This window comes from Salminus brasiliensis, chromosome 10 (genome assembly GCF_030463535.1).
Source record: "Salminus brasiliensis chromosome 10, fSalBra1.hap2, whole genome shotgun sequence".
NCBI lineage: Eukaryota > Metazoa > Chordata > Actinopteri > Characiformes > Bryconidae > Salminus > Salminus brasiliensis.
This window is the reverse complement of record NC_132887.1, coordinates 9,391,044-9,409,490: the sequence shown is the minus strand read 5'-3', so window position 1 is coordinate 9,409,490 and position 18,447 is coordinate 9,391,044. Positions and strand designations below refer to the sequence as shown.

The 18,447-nt window shown below is 40.9% G+C and overlaps 1 protein-coding gene across 1 annotated transcript in view; it reads left to right on the top strand.

Annotated features, from left to right (window-relative positions):
• The window catches only part of paplna (papilin a, proteoglycan-like sulfated glycoprotein), a 44,645-nt gene that overhangs the window by 3,702 nt on the left and 22,496 nt on the right, over positions 1-18,447 (top strand). The window contains exons 2-13 of the mRNA XM_072689131.1: positions 3,628-3,852; positions 6,279-6,322; positions 8,059-8,158; positions 8,635-8,738; positions 13,048-13,108; positions 13,341-13,443; positions 14,807-14,937; positions 15,333-15,456; positions 15,560-15,640; positions 16,149-16,321; positions 16,671-16,794; positions 16,985-17,111. Of these exons, the coding sequence (XP_072545232.1) occupies positions 8,102-8,158; positions 8,635-8,738; positions 13,048-13,108; positions 13,341-13,443; positions 14,807-14,937; positions 15,333-15,456; positions 15,560-15,640; positions 16,149-16,321; positions 16,671-16,794; positions 16,985-17,111 (1,085 nt within the window). The 5' untranslated portion in view covers positions 3,628-3,852; positions 6,279-6,322; positions 8,059-8,101. The remainder of the gene's footprint in view (positions 1-3,627; positions 3,853-6,278; positions 6,323-8,058; positions 8,159-8,634; positions 8,739-13,047; positions 13,109-13,340; positions 13,444-14,806; positions 14,938-15,332; positions 15,457-15,559; positions 15,641-16,148; positions 16,322-16,670; positions 16,795-16,984; positions 17,112-18,447) is intronic.

Genomic DNA, 18,447 nt, shown 5'->3' with positions numbered 1-18,447 from the left:
GAACCACCATGTGAGTGTGAGCAACTTCTGGAGGTTTCAAAGACCCCTGCAAAGAGAAGAGCATCCTGGCTTCTTCGCAGTTGGCCAGCCAGTGACATTTTTAGAGGAGTCCAGACAAGTGCAGCTGTTGAGATGCACTCAAAGCTCTGTCTTCAGGACATGACCGGACCACAGCGATGCTCCTGATGCATCTAAATCTGAAGTGGGCTGATCGCTTAGAAATATACTGTATATTTTCACTTACCACCAGCCTTCCCCTTAATTACGACTTTTTTTATTTTTCCTAAAGGGAGCTTCAGTTGGGATCCCTGTGTTCCCCACATCTCCTGAAAGCAGGGAGAGAAAGCCATTTTCAGAAGCATATAGTGGTAGTTTCCTTGTCAGAGCCTTCATTGTGGCTTGAGTGGTTTTCCAGTGTGTGTTATTTGTATATTTGACGCAATGGTGTATCAGCGTGTATGTGTATGTGTTAGCATGTGTTATTGCTTACGAGATACAGAATAATAAAAAAGATGAAATTTTGTTGTTTTAAATGCTTTTGTTCTTTTTTTCGTGTTTCTGCTGAACTCCTCCTGGCTGGTTTATGGAGAGTTTTGGAACTCTCTCCGTTATAATTGCTCTTCTTTTTACAGATCAACAAATCAAAGACCTGTAATTACACTGTATGAAAGCTTTCAGATAATCATAGAGATGCATATATACACTTTTTCTGGTTTAGAAAAATTCTTAGCTTAGAAAGAAAGTAGTGGGAGAGCTCGTTCCGTCCTATTGTGGCAATGAATAAATCTTTAGTTTCAAATAAAACAGGTACTTCCAAACTGGTCCTGATAAAAGCAGGAAAATTAGGCAAGCATAAGGATCTGAGATACTTTAACAAGGACCAGATTGTGGTTGCTAGACGACTGGATCAGAACATCTCCAAAACATCAGGCAGGTCTTGTGGGTTTTTGTTTTCCTGGTATGCAGTGGTCAGCACCTTCTATTGCCATCCACAGAGGGCCCAGCTTACAACTTACAGAACTCTGTAAGGATCTGCTGCTAACGTCTTGGCGACGGATACCCCAAAAGCTTGACGTGTAATTTGCAAGGACAGGCTGGAAGGCCTGCTGAAGCTCATGGAAGTGATGACCCTGTCTGAGATGGAGCAACTAAAAGTCAACTGCAGCCAGTAGAGTGAGGAGCTGAGCCAGCTGGTGCTGGAGCTCCGGAGGGAGAACCTGGAGCTGACAGAGAAAAAACTATTGGTACCCTCAAATAAATACTGACACAACGAATCTCCAAAAGCATACATTCCTAAACACGCCTCACCAGTATGCCTGCATTTGTTGCTTATTCATGCCAACCCTGCACCATAATGTATTTACCAGCTAACATGTCCACGTGGGGTCCATTTGGGCAGTGCAACTGGGAACCAGAAAGTTTTGTCCATGTTGGCTCCACATATGGATACCCACCAGGATCACTGATGGGACCAGGAGGAGTTAAGCATGGGCCCCATCTGGGTTGTATACTGCCCATTGGGGACTAGAAGGTGGGCTGTAACAATGGGGCCCATTTGGGAATCCCAGCTGGGTACCAGTAACAAAGTATGTACAAATTAACTCAGAGCCCACCTGGAACCTACCTAGCCTATGTGAGCCCCACACGGCTTAGTATTTATGCAGTTACCTCAAAGTCTTCCACCCATTTTCTTTCCGCTCCTTCCTGGTCAGGGTTGTGATGGGTCCCGAGCCTACCCAGGATTACTTGGCGCAAGTCCATCCCAGGGTACCGCTCACACACTCACACCTAGGGGCAATTTAGCATAGCTGATTCACCTACGGTGTGTGTTTTATGTATTTAGAGACCAAAGCAAGGATTGAATCCACAACCCTAAGCGCCTGGAGCTGTGAAGCAGAAACATACTACCTGCAGTGCCACTGCGCTGCCCCAACACTCAAATCTCAACATACAGTGTGATAATTATATCCACTATGTGTTCGTCACACCGTGAGGGTCCAGTGGAGTGACAGGTGCAGTCTAAACCATTGAAAAAGGGGTTCTGCAAAGGTTCTTCAGTGAAGGCATTGGGGTGTGCATATAGAGAGAAAATCATTTGACTACTTAAGATAAGATAAGATAAGATAAGATAAGATAGTCCTTTATTAGTCCCGCAGTGGGGAAATTTACAGTGTAGCAGCAGAAAGGGATAGCAGGACACTCAGTTACAAAAAATTTGGATAAATAATTTACACTATATACACAATATATATACACAATATAAATAAGAATTAAAAAAAAAGCAATAAACAATAAACAATATTATTTACAGTAAAAGACTCTTAATTGCACATGGGGATGGGATATTGCACATAGTATTCCCTGAACATGAACATGTGTGTGTAGTTAAGTGTGTGTGTATGTGGTCCGTTAAAAGGTTCTTTGCCTGGTTAACTGGTTCTTCTGGGTCTATGTAGCACCAAAAAGGGTTCCACTACTGTAAGAACACCCTTTTTCAGCGCTGTATAGAACCATTGTTCTTGAACTCAATAGATATGTTTTTTATTGATGGTATAATATTGAATATATCGTATATATTGAAGTATGGAATATTGTACATGCAGTAACTGTCATTGTGGCCTCCCTCACTAAGTCTCCGTCTTGCATGGTCACTCAGTTTGTGAGGGTGGCCTGCTTAGGCAGATTTACACATGCACCATAATTCTTCCATTTATTAATGTATATATATATATATATATATATATATATATATATATATATATATATATAATTGTGGTATTTTGTCCTCCTCCTGATTTTTACTATTCAATGACCTTTTCTTGCTTGTTGTGAGTTGTGTGGAGTGTTCTTTAGTCTTAAAGGTGTATTTGTAGCCAGGACCCTCCATCACCTGAGACACATTCACAGCACTCAGGTGATCTCCGTTTCACTAACTGTGAGAATACTAGCACCAGCTTAGGTCGGTTACTTTAAAGGGATATTAAAGAACATTTATGCAATTTTATTGTACTTAAAATGACTTATTGTACTTAAAATGTACTTTTTTTTATTTTTTGTTTGATTGATTGATTGAAATGATGGCAGAAATATGATTTCATGTCATCATTAAAGCTTTAAAGTTTTATTGACCATGATTCCATTTTTTTAAATAGTAAAAGGGGAAAACATCCAGGGGGGGTAAATACTTTTCACACTGTTTGACACAGACCTACCAAAAACACGTATCTTCAAAATGGCAACTTTACAGGACATGGGTAAAAAGCTTAATTTTCAGTGATAATCAATGTAACCAGATTTTAATTTGGAGCATTTCTATTGCTCCATGCAGTTCATGATAAAATATGAATTATAATATAATATTAATTATGTTTAAAATAATACATATTAAATCATAAATAAAGTTTAATAAATGTTTAAAAAAGAATGTTCTAAAATGTCTAGTAAAGGCAGATGCTACACCCCCCTCTCCCCACACATGTCCTGAACTTTTTTTTCTTTTATGGTTTTGTTTTAACTGGAAAATTACACCTTCAGGGCAATTACCCATCATGCCTTTCGTGCCAGGGTGGGCTTGTCTGCGGTTTGGTTTGGGGTAGTGCACCTTAAACGGGCTGCTTCCTCCAGCAGTGTGTCAGTGAGAAAGGGGCACTTCAACTTTCAACATCCCCTCAGCTCAGCCCAGCCCAGCTCAGCCCAGCCCAGCTCAGCCCAGCCCAGCTCCACAGCCTGCCGCTGGAGGAGGTCTTCACTCCGCGCTGAGTCGCTCAGCCAGCTCCAGCTCCAGCTCCAGCTCCTGCAGCTGCCACACCAGGGAGCCCCTCGCCAGCTCACAGGCTCCTCGGGAGTTCACGCGTAAGAGCTTGGTGTATTTTCTTGCTGCTGTATGGTCGATGTTGCTCTGCTGGAGCTGGACGCTCTGGTTTTCCTGCGCTTTAGTGTTTAGTGTGGCTCAGATTGTGGTCAGTAAGTAAGGAGAAGAGCTTTACGCTGCGTTTCACCTCATCTTCTACTGGTCTGGAGCGAGGTCTGTTTTAGGGCGCTGTTTTGGGTCTTCCACCCATACCTGACATCACTGGTGCTTCTGCTCTGCACTCAGACTTTTAAACACGTGCTGAGAGCACATTCACACCCTGATCATATGTGTTATGGTGGTTCTGTGCAGTGTTTTCCTTTTTTTTATAAGTGGGGAGACCTTATAGAAGTATGGATATGAAGAATATGAATTTTGGAGTCAGAGGAAGGAGTGGTACCCTGCATACTGTATGTGCTGTGGTGGTTGGTGCCATTTGAGACCAAGGTGTGCAGAATCAGTTCATACCTTATGGGGATCTGGAATGTGGCCATGTGTTTCCACATATATCATCATATATGTTGTATACATATATATGTAGAGCTGGGCAATATGACGATATTGTATCGTATCATGATAAATTTTGTTATTGGGATAACAGTATGCTTTTCTAGGCGCTTAAAGAACACTGATCAGCTGCAGGGTTGATTACAGACAGTGTGATTAGACTGGTGTATTAGATGAAGAGCAGCAGATGTTAAATATAAATCACTGATGTATTTAGTCCATGATTAGGATTACAATGTATTATGATAAATGTTGTGTATCGTGAAGAATGTCTTTAAATATCGTGATATATATTTTTACCATATCTCCCAGCCCCACATATATGTAAGTACTGTGTATTGGACATGTGCACAATATATGGATCATACCAGTTTTTGATTGATGGATAAATATTTATATATGCATATCCGTAGTAAATATTTTCAGTAAATATTATTGATTAATTGTAGTGCATATGTGTTAAATATGTATGCTGTATATGATGCTTTTAGAAGCATATGTTGATATACAAATATATAATAATATATAATGAACCCTATATAATATATAGGGTTATTACACACAGGCTTATCTGGATGGGCATAGAGCTGGATATCAGTACAAACTGTAGATGAGTATAAATTGCATGGCAATATGATGATATTTTATTGTATCGTGGTAAGTTTTGTTATCTTGATATATAATATGCCTTTCTAAGCATATCAGGGGTATTGTTAGTGTAAGGGCTAATAAACATCTGCAGGTTTCATATATTCACATATTTTTTCCCCTATATTTCAATATTTAAAGATATGATATTTATCACGATGCATGTAATCACAGACTAAATACATCAGTAGCAACAGATTAATAAAGACTACTATTCAGATCATCTCCTGCACTGAATACAGTGATTTATTTAGTTTTGATTCAACATCTGCTTCACTTCACCTAATTAAACCAGTCTAATTACACAGTCTATAATGAAACCTGCAGCTGATGTTTATTAGTACTAACACTAACAATACCCCTGATATGCTTAGAAAGGCATGTTATATATCAAGATAACCAAACGTATCACAATACAATAAAATATCATCATATTGCCCAGCTGTAATTTATACTCATCAGCAGTTTGTCATGAGATCCAGGTTTCTATATTATCCAGGTGGTTCTCCAAGACTCTATGCCCCTCCAGATAAGCCTGTGTGTAATAACCCTAACAGGTGGCAGCATGCACCAGCTGGCAGCAACAGCAGCAGCCGCAGTCTGACTGCTTCTCCAAAACTCTTATATTGGAATCCTTTTTGCTGTGAATGTGTCTTAGCGTGTTTTTCTTTCTACTGTCAGTGACCAAACGAGCAGTCTGGCTCCATCACAAGCCCTGACAGTGCTGAGATGTTGGGTTTTTGAATTGCCGGTTGCCCTCACTGACACTCCAATCATAGCTTCCTCACAGTGCACCCGCACAACTCTCTAACACTGATAACGAGCCTCGACTGGGTGCAATTATGAGCATTCGTTTCAGTTGGAACAATCACATGGGTTACCAGTCCCAGTCGGCTACAGGCATGAGAACAGAGCACCCTAAAGCTTCGTTCTCATTGGGCTTGGCAGTTATGGTCTTCTTTTCCATTTCACGGGGCAGGAGCTTTCTGCCGTCTCGCTAACAGCCAGCGAAAACAAACAAACAGCAGGTTCTCCATCTGTATTTGGCTGGAGATAACTGTAAATGTCTCAATTAAGCAATTAAATCTTCTGAGTTGTGCAGGGCTTGTGCTTGCGAAGCCTGGCACAAATTGCTTTTTCCCATGACGGGTCGGTTCAAGCTGAGTGTGGTTGCCTCCAGGGGTGCTGCTTCCTCTTGGGATGTGGAGTGCATGGAATTATTGTGGTCTGCCCAGTGGATAACCAGCTATTTAAATGTTTCATTTTTTGACAGGTTATTGGATGCATGACTAATTGAACTGCAGTGGAAATACCCAGGTAAAACTGCTATATCGTATATAGACGTCCTAGACGTTTGCATGTTGTTCCCATTTGCTGTTTGTTATTGTGGTTCTATGCAGTGGTCTTCTTTTTGGTGTTTTTTGAAATCCAAGAAAACAAAGAGTAGCGTGGCATATGTTTGTTTCATGAGCTGTCAAGTGTGCAGATGGTGGTATGTGAAGACTTTCTCATGTTAGAAAGCTGTGCATTTATACAAATGTTAAATCCAATGGAAAATATTAATGTTAGTTGAAGTGTTGCACCGATACTGATACTGTATCAGAGTCTGCGCCGGTACTTGCACAGAGTATTGGCATCGGTAATAGAGAGTGCCGATACCATGAAGCTTACTTTTTTTACACAGAATATTTTTGTTTGCATAATTTTCTATAAAACCAAAAATTTAAACAACAAGTAATCAGCAATAAATAGTTATTACCATTAAACTTTTTTAGACTTTTAATAGAACTTTAACATTAGCACATTAAACACGTAGAAAGAATTCAGCAGTTTCAGCAGCTTGTTTAAAGGCCACACACCGAAGTTTAATAGCTAAACAGAGCTAAAGAGAGACGTGAACCTGAATGTGAAATTGCTGCATCAGCACTTTTTGTTTCTAAACTGGCATTTTTTCACTGCTCTGAAATGTGAATTTTAAAGACCAGTTAGAAGCTGCCTAATTTTTTATTTTTCGTAGCTCTGAAACTTTTCAAATGTGCAGTTACTTAACCAGTAACCAGCTGTTTTTTCAGTATTACTATATCTTATTTGGGATCTAAAAAAGAAATAAAAAAGTTGAACCAATAAAAAGTGGAATAACATAAATATCAGGATTTATAGCCATCTATTGAGTATTTAAGTCAGAGTTGGTATCGGTACTCTGTATCGGCAGATACTTGAAAATTGGTATCAGTTTATCCCTAGTTACTAACATTTTTACCTTTGTATCTTAATTTGATCAACATTACAATACATGTTGTGTTACGCCTCCAGCTGCAGATGAAACTGATTAAATACTAATGTTAAGTTAGGTCTGAGGCCCTATCCCTCAGTCTGTATACTGTTTATTCCCACCTGTAGGTTTGAACTTCAGCCTTCTCACATCTTGTCCCCAAGCTCCAGGCATGTATCATTTGACAAGGAAGTGATAAGGCCTTGCTGGGATTTGAACTGACGATCTCCTCATATTTGATGAGCAGCAGTTAGACCGTAGGGCCGGTCTAGATCTGTGGAATTACACTACATAAAAACACAGTTCTGAGTAAATGTATCTGTGTGTTCTTTCTTGGGCACAGAAATGTACATGGCATCTTAGTTCTGGAGTGATGTGACTGTCTAATGGCATGCTTGTCAAGAAACAGGAAATCAGAAGTTTGAATCCTGTCAATACCACCTCATCCCCCCATGGTCAGGAGTCTGAGAATTAGAAGGCTTTCCCCACATGTGATAGGTCCTATACTGCAGATGGCAGTAAACAATGAACAGATTGAGGGGGAGGAGCCACAGACTAAACAGTTTACAAAATATATGATCAGTTTCAGCTGCAGCTCATTTACTAATGTTTTTGAGGTTAGAAGTAAAAAAATTATGAGTTATGAGAGCGTTTGACTAAGACTAGACTAAGTTTCAGTTATCAGTAACTGCATCATTTTAAGGCCTCTTGACTGGATTTAGTTAAGTCAGGATGCTCCTTCTCATCTGCATTTGTATTTAATAAATGTGTGTTTCTTCAGTGCTGCACTTTAACTAGGAACCGGCCGTGTCCTGACGTGAACAATGAAGCTGCTGTTGGTCGTGGCCTCCTTGCAGTTGCTCCTGGCCTCTGTCTTCACGGTGAGTTGAGGGACAGACCAAAGGATTGGCTAAAGGAAGAGTCAAGCCACAGTGTCATACAGCAACCAGCCAAGCATTTCAGAAGAGCGTAGACAGGCAATATAGCTGGGAATGAATGGCCTTGGGATTTAAGTGGATTTAAATAGATGGATTTACCACCAGAACTGTAGTGTGGCTTATGCTGAAGTCTTTCATGACCATATGGAATACTAATTTACTGCTCCCTGTTTTCTATTAAACGTATATATTTGTAAATGTAATATTGTCTAATAATTATAAAGTATTTTTACATTGACGTCCATTCAAAGTTAGAGAATTTTTTCCTGTAAAGTTCCCACTTTGGAGTCATGACAGTATTGCAGTATTTTCATGCAGCCACAAAGGCAAGGCTGGGGCGGGTCTCTACAATATCAAGTTACAGCTAATGCAGTTTGGTGCTGTCCAAATAGACTGAAGTGTGCCTGATGTATTTTCAGCTGCCCAGCGGTGATTACTGGGAGGAATGGGGACCATATGGAGAGTGCAGCCGCACGTGTGGCAGCGGGGTAACCGTGAGGACGAGGCGATGTGTGACTCAGCGGTAAGCAGGCAGCGCACAGACGCTTAATTGAGCCGCATCATGTCTGTAAGCGTGAGTCTGGGCGTGTCGCTGTAGCCTCAGGCCGAGATTTGTTTTGGAGTTCAACTTCTTTTTTACGACACATAACAGTTTAGAAACTGCATCCAACGAACACCAGTTCACACTGTAGAGCGGTTCAGCTGGCCTGACGTATTCCTTTACAGTGAGTCCATCCTGTTGCCAAAGGTAGTTTCAGTCAGGTGACCTGACCAGAGATTCTTTCTCCTACACATTCCTCTCATGCATGGAAAATATCTATCCTGAAGTCAAATCCCTACCTGTGCATCCCATAGCATTCTTTTAAACTTCATAGGCACATAATTTCAGGTGAATGTTATGTTTCTAGAGAGTCAGTCTCTCTAGTAATTGCAGACACTATTCAAACCATTATTGAAAAGTGTCTATTGAACTTAAAACCTGGCTTTAGGATAAAAGCAGGCGTTCCCCAGACAAGCCCTCATATGAAAGACTCAGAGTCCTGCTGTTTACTGCTGTTCTCTCAGAGAAAGGAGAAGACAAGCCTAAGCTTTCCCATGTATTGTGGAACAGTAATGAAACCAACCCAAACACCTCTACTTTGTTCCATTTCATTCCTACTTCAGCCACTGTTAAAATGGGTTTTTGGCAATTTGACAGGTGAATAGCATTGATTATCTTCATCTACAGTGGTATCTGTGAGAAGGCGCGATATATTAGGCTGCAGGTGAACAGTCAGTTCTTGAAGGTGATTCCTGTTAAATGCAGGACAAATGGGCAAGCATAAGAATCTAAGCCACTTTTACGAGAGCCAAATTGTGATGGCTAGACAGCAGACTGGGTCAGAACATCTACAAAACATTAGGCAGGTCTTGTGGGGTTTTTCTGGTATGCAGTGGTCAGTACTTACCAAAAGTGTTCCAAGAAAGGACAATCAGTGAAAAGGCGACAGGGTCACGGACACCTAAGGCTCATTGATGTGATTCATGGAGGCCCCACCTCATAACTCACAGGACTTGCTACATGCTAATTGCTGCTAACGTCTTGGGGCCAGATGCCACAGGAAACCCTTAGAGGTCTTGCGGAGTCCATACCTCAAATGGTCCAATCTGTTGTGGCGACACAAGGGGGATGTACTCAACATTAGGCAGGTGGTATTAATGTTATGGTTGGTCTGTGTATGGAACAGATGTATAACGGAAGAAAACTGAATGATTAAATGGTTCTTTGGCTGGTTATGATAGAGAACCTCTTGCAGATGGTTCATTGAAGAACCTATTAAAATACAGTTCATTTTTACTGACTGATTCAGAACAGGAAACAATACTGATGTCTTTAAAATACAACTGTATTGTGCTTATATAGATGAAGAATTGGAATTGTATTTAAATGACATCTGTATTATGTTTTTTTGACATATCAGTGGGTGAAGCTTTAAAGTGTCAAATAAATCTATATTAATTAATTTGGTAGATATGGAATTTAGAAGTTTACGTTGGGAGGCTAATTTGTAACACCATGTAATCCTTGTTACTTTTATAATACATAAATCTTTAGGGTGAATCGGGAGAAATATCTGTCCAATGACTGTCCACATTAGTCATATTGTACTTGAACTTTAACTGCATGAAATATTGATATGTTTTACCTTTCAACCCACATTAGATCCCTGCTCTCACTGTTTTGTATTGTAACTTTACATAGAAATTGATCTGGATCTGGAACTGGAGTTAAAATGTTTTAGAGAAGGACTGTGCCCAAAATCATCCTCTCTACTACCCATTAGAAACCGCTCCTCTCCTTATCGTACCGAAAAAGGTTGAAGTCCCCCAGAACTCCAACCCCAAATTTCTCAAGTTCCTTCGAGCGTGGTCCGCATTTCGTGAACATGCTGTTCAACTGACTGTTGGAGGTGTTATTTAACTAAGAGCTAATCTCAGTAGGTTCTCAGAAATCCAGTCTTCCAGTGTTCAGACTGCCAGCCATATCTAGATTGTATCTAGATTCATTTTTGGAAGTCTGAACATCCAAAATCCACAAGAAATCAGCATGTGATCTCCACATATTTGTAGGTGGTTTAAAATGCAACTGCACTTCCAAGTTTCTTTTGACAGTCACCAGGTCAAATCCAGAGCGACCTCCATCTTTCCTGCTTCTGCGTATGAAAGCAGCTCGTTAGCACCTACGTCATTACCACATCAACCGATGCAGATAGGTTTGTTGTGATGTCCGGACCCGTAAATCCGATCTGATCACTTGGCAATAACAGACAGTCGGACAGTGTGGACAGTCATCTCACCAGATTTGCTTGCAGTCTGATCATAGCCTTTGACATCTAACAGTGGTGAACAGTTAGGAGTGAGGGGACTATGGGGTGGCCTCTGAAAGTGTAAGCTCATTTGAGTGGGCTGGCTCTGGAGAATCCTCACCAGCTTAGCGTTGTGTCCATAAATCTTGCCTGAGTTGGAATCCGGCTTGCATGTTCCCTCTTGCACCTGATGATGAGAGGAGTACTTCCAAGTAGGAGACGTTCTGTCTTTCAAGCTGGCAGCCGCTGTTTGGCCTTCCTCAAACGTCCTTCAGAAATCGTGTGTTGTGGTTCTGTGGTATCAGTGTTGTTGCGTGTATTTCAAAGCTGCATTAAACCCAGTTCACACAGTTGTGTTAGATGCAGTGTTGTGGTAGACCTTGTCAAGTGTCCACACAATTGTAATTATCAGTCGAGTGTGAAGTGTAACCATATCTATCTGACTGAATGGTGTCTGAACGGATTTGGGATTTGGCCTTAAGGCACTAGAAAACATGCACTGTAGCTAGGAAGATTATGGTCACATATTACGTGTCAGACAAGCTGCAGCACTGTATGCTGCGAATGTGTCAAAAATTCCCGAAAGTAGGCATTTCGAAACTGAGGGGGAAAAAAAAACAAAAACCTGACTCTGCCTGAGACCACTCAGTTCACACATGTCCTTACACACTCCCACACAAATGGACACTCCTTACAGACATGATGCAACCAGACATACCCTAGGTACATAGTTTGTTCTTTTTTTTTAAGAGAGGTTCTGTCTCCCCAGTATTAGACACCACACCCTGCCAGCCATTAGTACACACAGTCTAAAAATACCATTGTGCAGACTTGCTACTCTGAAATGAGGAACTCCAAACACTGTAATTAGTGCCGTTACTTTAGTTCATCTTGCTCTTGATGTCATCCAATGTGATGTCATCTTTCTTGACCAGACAGGCTCTTATTTAATCTGTGAAGAATTTGTTCAGACTGCTGGATTGGCATATAGATGCTAAACTGATCTTCAGAGCTGAAGGGAGAGGCACTAACACACCCAGAGAGAGCACACATTCCTTTACTAAATGTCAAGCTGTGCATGTGTGTGTGTGTGTGTGTATAAAACAATACAAGCAGACAGGAGAAAAATTGAGAAATACACTATATGGACAAAAGTATTGGGACACCTGCTCATTCATTGTTTTTTTGACTGAAATCAAAGGTTTAAAAAATATATATATCCTCCTTTTGTTGGCGAAACTGTCTCTACTCTCCAGGGAAGACTTTCTACTAGATTTTTGAACATTGCTGTGAGGATTTGATTGCATTCAGCGACAAGTGCATTAGTGAGGTCAGGATGTTGGATGATCACCACCCCATTTCTTCCCCAACTCTTACCAGAAGTAGTGGATGAAGCACCAACCATCATTCCAGAGAACACAGTTCCACTGCTCCACAGCTCAATGCTGGGGGTCCTTATACTCATCTAAGCCCTCACCTGGCATTAGGCATGGTGCCAATAGGTCCATGTTTATTGGCTACAAGGTTAGAAGATGTGTCCACAAACATTTGGACACTTAGTGTATGTGCCTCTAGTGTTGGCTAGAGAGGTATATTGAGATGTGGAGCAGTGGACCTGTGTTTTCTGGAATGATGGTGGTGCTCCATCCGATACGTTTGGGATGAGGTGAGGTGGTGATCATCCAACACCCTGACCTCACTACCACTTTTGTCACTGAATGCAATCAAATCCTCATAGCAATGCTCTACAATATGGTTAAAAGCCTCCTCTGGACAATTAAAGCAGGATGAACTCTTGATTAATATCATTTGATATTGTGATATGTTTGGAAATGGTGGTGTGATGTCATCCTGAACTTTATCAGTACTTCCCAGCACTGTTCACCATTTTGCTATAGGCAGCTTTTCTATTGCAGGCTTTCAGGTTTTTGTCTCTTATTCAGTGTCCTAATCCTTTCCTTTTTACTGCAATTCTTCTGCTCTTAGGGTCGATGGAGGGCACAACTGTGTGGGACCTGATAAGTCCTACCGATCCTGTAACATCCAGGTATGCTCCTGAATATCCTTAAACCCGTATGACCCGTCTTGTTCTGTAAAAATGAAACATGCAGACATGTCTGTGCCCGCTGTAGTTGGTCCACTGATTCACTGATCAGTGAGTGTTCAGCTGACTTTCAACTCTACCTCTGTCTCTGTCTCTCTGTTTCCATATAAATGCACTAGTACTTTTCTGGTTTTCACACTTTACTGTCTATTGTTTCTGATTATGTCACTTGTAGGACTGCCCTGAAGGATCCCGAGATTTCAGAGAGGAGCAGTGCTCTCAGTTTGATGGCACTGACTTTCATGGAAAACTCTACAAATGGCTGCCTTACTATGGAGGTGTGCATGATCTTTTGGTATACTTGTTAAGTGAGGAATTCCCAAAATAACTGTAGGCTGAACATCATCTTAAAACCTGGTAAACTCTAAGGAACAGTTGGTGGGCCCACACTTCAGTTCCTCACTCTCATAAGTCTCTCTTACTTGCATATTATTTTCTATAAATGGTTAGATAATAATTCATGGTGCTTTCTAGATATTAATCCTTATTAATCACATCTGACTGGTAGCTTGTTAAACTTAAGAACTCTGAAATGATTCTCTCTGTGCCGTCGTTTAATGATTTTAGCTATTATACTTCTGGAAACCTCATTTGAGGGTGGGTTGAATTTACTAAGCAGCATTATGCAAGAACTAGTCCCCCTACAGTCAGGAAGTGTAATTTGCACTCTGAGCCACATCTAAAGGACACACCTTTACACATTCTGGACAGGCTGTGAGTGAAAGTGAACGAAGCATGTGGACTGAGGTGGTAGAGTCATTTTACAGTTTTTACACAAATGTGACTCGCAGGCGCAGTTCTCACAAACATTTTCCTGCCCGCTTTACCAGAGTTACATAGTGCAGTTAGGAGTGTGCTGAGGCCAGAGTAGCTACAAAAGAGAAGTCAATGGAGCATCACAAAAAAATTAAGCTGTTATTTTAATGTAAAAATTCTACATAATGTTAAAAATTAAGTTAAAATTGTACATCGTTCTCACATAGATAAACTGTCTTGGTGGAAATTGGCAAAAGTAAGTAAACTTGGATTCAAGAGTTCAGGAATTCAAGGAGACATTATTGTTATTCGCATTGCATGTGGTACATGGGGTGGAACGAAATTGAGATCTCAAGGTCCCAGTTACACCCAAAGAGCAATTATTAAAATAAATAAAATAAGAATAATGAAAAATATAGAATATAAAATAGAATATTATTAGAAGAGGGTTAAACATGAATTAGTGGGAAAGCAGAGAAATAAAAAAATGTAGCAGCAATTTAATCACAATATGAGATAAAGTAACATAATAAAGTGTGGGTAAAGTGTCTCTGTGTCTATTTGCATTGAAATATTTCACATCTTTCACAAATGTATCACATCGTTTAGGGTGGAGTGTATTTCACATCTTGAAAAGTGTAAACTTGCAGAGTACACTGTAACTTTCCAAGAGCTTGAAGACATTCATTACTGCATGACCTTGCTCATTGGCAGTGTTACAAAATGACTGTGACAAAGGACAGATGCCTAGGGAGCCCACAGTGCAACACACACCGCTATTTGAGGTTACTATTTACTATTCTGTTTAGGTCTTTCTGCGCAGACGTAAACAACAGAGGTTTGCCTTTATATTTAAACACATCTGACCTGCTCTCCTCCTAACAGCGGAAAACCCATGTGAGCTGAACTGCATCCCCAGAGGAGAAAACTTCTTCTACCGTCACCGCTCCTCAGTGGTGGATGGCACACCCTGCCACCCAGGCAGAAAGGATATCTGCGTGGAAGGAGTCTGCAGGGTAAGCACAAAGGACACGCCGCACAGTGCCGGGGGTGCCTGTCGGGGCTAGGCTACTGTGATCCGTTGCGATGCCGTAATACAGCTAATAGTAGCAGAGCATTGTTTGTTTTTTAGAGAACCGAAACTGGTTCTGTAGAATCGCTTTCTGTTCATACTGTCTGTAACTATTGCATTTTCAATTCACTAATTAATATTTAATTTAAAAATGTGTTATAAACGATATATGGAAAGAAATCTCCATTTCTCCACATTCGTTGTGGGAGTGGAGAGACGTTATAAAAACAATCTCCAGACAAATCCCTCATTCTAGTCCTTGTTCTAAAGACTACATGGTAAAAAATATCCCAAAAATGTCCTCTCAATTCCTCTGTCCTGCCCACTTCCTGCCCACAGCGTCTGGGCTGTGACAGCATGCTTGAGTCTCAGCAGCAGGAGGACCCCTGCCTGCAGTGTGGGGGGAACGGTCAGTCGTGCTATGCACTCAAGAACACCTTCTCCATGCGGGATCTGCCCAATGGTAATACACACCCCAGCCATTATAGATTTGAATGGGAGATTTGCAGCTTGACAAGAGATGCAGAAATTGGATGATTGTTTTTTTTTGTTTGTTTTTTTTTAAGGTTACAATCAAATGTTCATCATTCCTGTTGGGGCCACCAGCATCCGCATCAGTGAAGCTGTAGCTACACGCAACTACTTAGGTGAGCGCTTGTGAGAATGTGTGGTATTGGGGCAGTGTGTCTTAGTAATCATTATAATGATGATGATGGTTATTATTAGTAGCAGTAGTCTGATTGTGTTTCTTATTTTTAGTATAGGCTAGGCATGGCAAGTTTATTTGTATAGCACCTTGCTATACACAGTGGGATTTTACAGTGCTTGACATAAATAGAAAAATGCAAAGACATAAAGAAGAATTAAAAGCATTGTAAAAGCATTTAGAAAGCATAAAAAATAATGAAAATAAATTAATAATAAAAAATAATCGTAATGATACTTACCGCATTCCCACTGGACAGCAGCCGTAATTCCAAAAGTAAGACCGTGGGATACCCTTGCAAGCATAATTTTACAACCTCCAGAAACCTGTCCTTGTGTCATTTCCAGCACCCTTAGTAGTGCCTAGAAGTGATAGCAGCAGCAGCAGCAGCAGCAGTAGTAGTGGTGTTGGTGTTACCAGTGATATACCTTTAATGTGAATTCCTCCAGCTATCAAGAACCTGCGTGGTGAGTACTACCTTAATGGACATTGGGTGATTGAGTTCTCCCGAGCCACCCCCATCGCTGGCACCATGCTCTACTACCAGAGAGGAGCAGAGGGCGAGATGACCCCTGAAACCATCCTTGGCCGCGGACCTACAACTGAGCCCCTGGTGATTGAGGTGAGATCCTTACTTTGGTACACAGCTGCAGGCCTCCTGTGGGGTCAGAGTCCTGGCAGATTTAAGAGTTTCAAAGCAAAAGAACTCCTATTTGCTGTTTCTAAGCTGAGTTAAGTGTGTTTAATCGGGGAAACCCTAAAGTAGGTCTTTGGACTTGAATGGACTTGAATTTGGTTGGGTTTTCTGTCGACTCTTGCACAGATTGCTTGATTTAACCGGTGAGAGCTATTGTTATTGACATACTATTCAAATGTAATTACATACTTTAACTTTAATTTAATTAGTTATGCTTTTAAAATAATCAGCTTTTACAGTAACTGTGATTTCTACTAATTTCTCTTGTCTCCAGCTGATCACTCAGGAGCCCAACCAGGGAGTGGAGTACGAGTATTACCTGCCGAATGGTCGGTCCAGGGAGGGCTACTACTGGAGCTATGGCTCCTGGTCCGCCTGCAGCAGGGAATGTGGCTCTGGTTAGTGTCAAACCTTTAGGCAAGGACAGGAAGCAAACTAGAGACTACTTAAGAGATTATCTGAACAATCTTGGGGCATGTCTTGGGCTTTCTGTTGTCCTGAGTAGATGTTATGAATGACATTTTGTGATAATCCCTTGATATTTATTTGTTAACAAATTATTATCTGGTTTCCTATGTGTCTGTTCAGGTTACCAGTCTCGACTGGTCTTCTGCACTATTGATAATGAAGCCTACCCTGACTATTTGTGTGCCTCCTTGCCTCGACCTCACAATAATCGCACATGCAACGAACAGCAGTGCCCCCTTACACGCAGGTAGGACCTCAAAGCCTTCAGAATAAAAAAAATGAAGTCTACATTCACAGTATTAGAGCTTCATTCTCTTGTGTAGGATGTGTAGGAAAGGTCTGTGATGATCTAACTGATGTCCTTGTGGCTACTATAAATATTTGTTGAATTTGTGTGAGTATTGCCACAGTTGTGTGTTTATTGACCTGAGCTATCTAATAAGTGGGGAACCACTGGGCCTGAAAAGTCTTGGTGTATTGCTCCTGTTCTGTAAGGATGGCGTATGTGTACCAGCCGCTGATGTGGAGACCCAGAGATCCGCCTCGTGTCTATGTTCAGGTGTACAGGTAACCCAGTCGGAGGGAGCAGATGGTAGAAGAAGATGATCTCAAACACTAACTGTTGTTCAAAGCCTTACAGTCAAATTAGACTTACATTTTATTTTGATGGTCTCTATTAATGCTTAGACATGTGAAAACTCTGATATTTAATTGTATATTAATTGATTATTAACTAATTAAGTTAAAAGCCAATTCAAAACAGTGCCAATCCCATGTTACACAACACCAATAACCCCTAACTTTGGTTGGGTTTCGACACCTGTGTTACTTCCCATTCAGACCAGTATTATTTGAGTATTCTCAGATGTTCTCTGCCACTGACACTCTGCTAATGTTCTTCTGCAGTCATCTGATTCGGACTGTTCCTCAATGTTCTCCGCTGCTGAATTTCTTTCACATTGTTCTTCTGAAGTCATCTAATTCAGACAGTTCCCAAATGTTCTCCGCCACTGACACTCTGCTAGTGTTCTTCTGCAGTCATCTCATTCGGGCTGTTCCACAATGTTCTCCGCCACTGAAATTCTTTCACATTGTTCTTCTGCAGTCATCTGATTCAGACTGGTTCACAATGTTCTCCACCATTGAGACTCTTCTATAGTGACCTTCTGCAATCATCTAATTCACACTTTTCCACAATGTTCTCCACCACCGACACTCTACTATACTCTTCTTCTTGATTGTAAGCTGAAAGCCTGCTGTACCAAACCCAATGTTTTTCAACACCAACAAGCCTAAACATTTGGTTGGAGTTCCACACCTGTGTTGCCTCTGATTCACACCTATTCATACTGTTCTAGAGTATTCTTCCCATTGTGCTGTTCGGTAGTGTTCTCCCCATTTATACTGTTCTAATATGTTCTCCTCACTTTTTGGTTTTCCTTTAGTCACTCCTATTTAAACACTGTTTTTTAAGCTCTTATTTTGGATCTGCTAACAGTGTTATTTGCAGGGTGTTTTGGAGGGATGTTTTAGGGGTTGTTGGGCTAGAGGTAAGTTGAGCATGTTCAAAGCATCTATAGTGA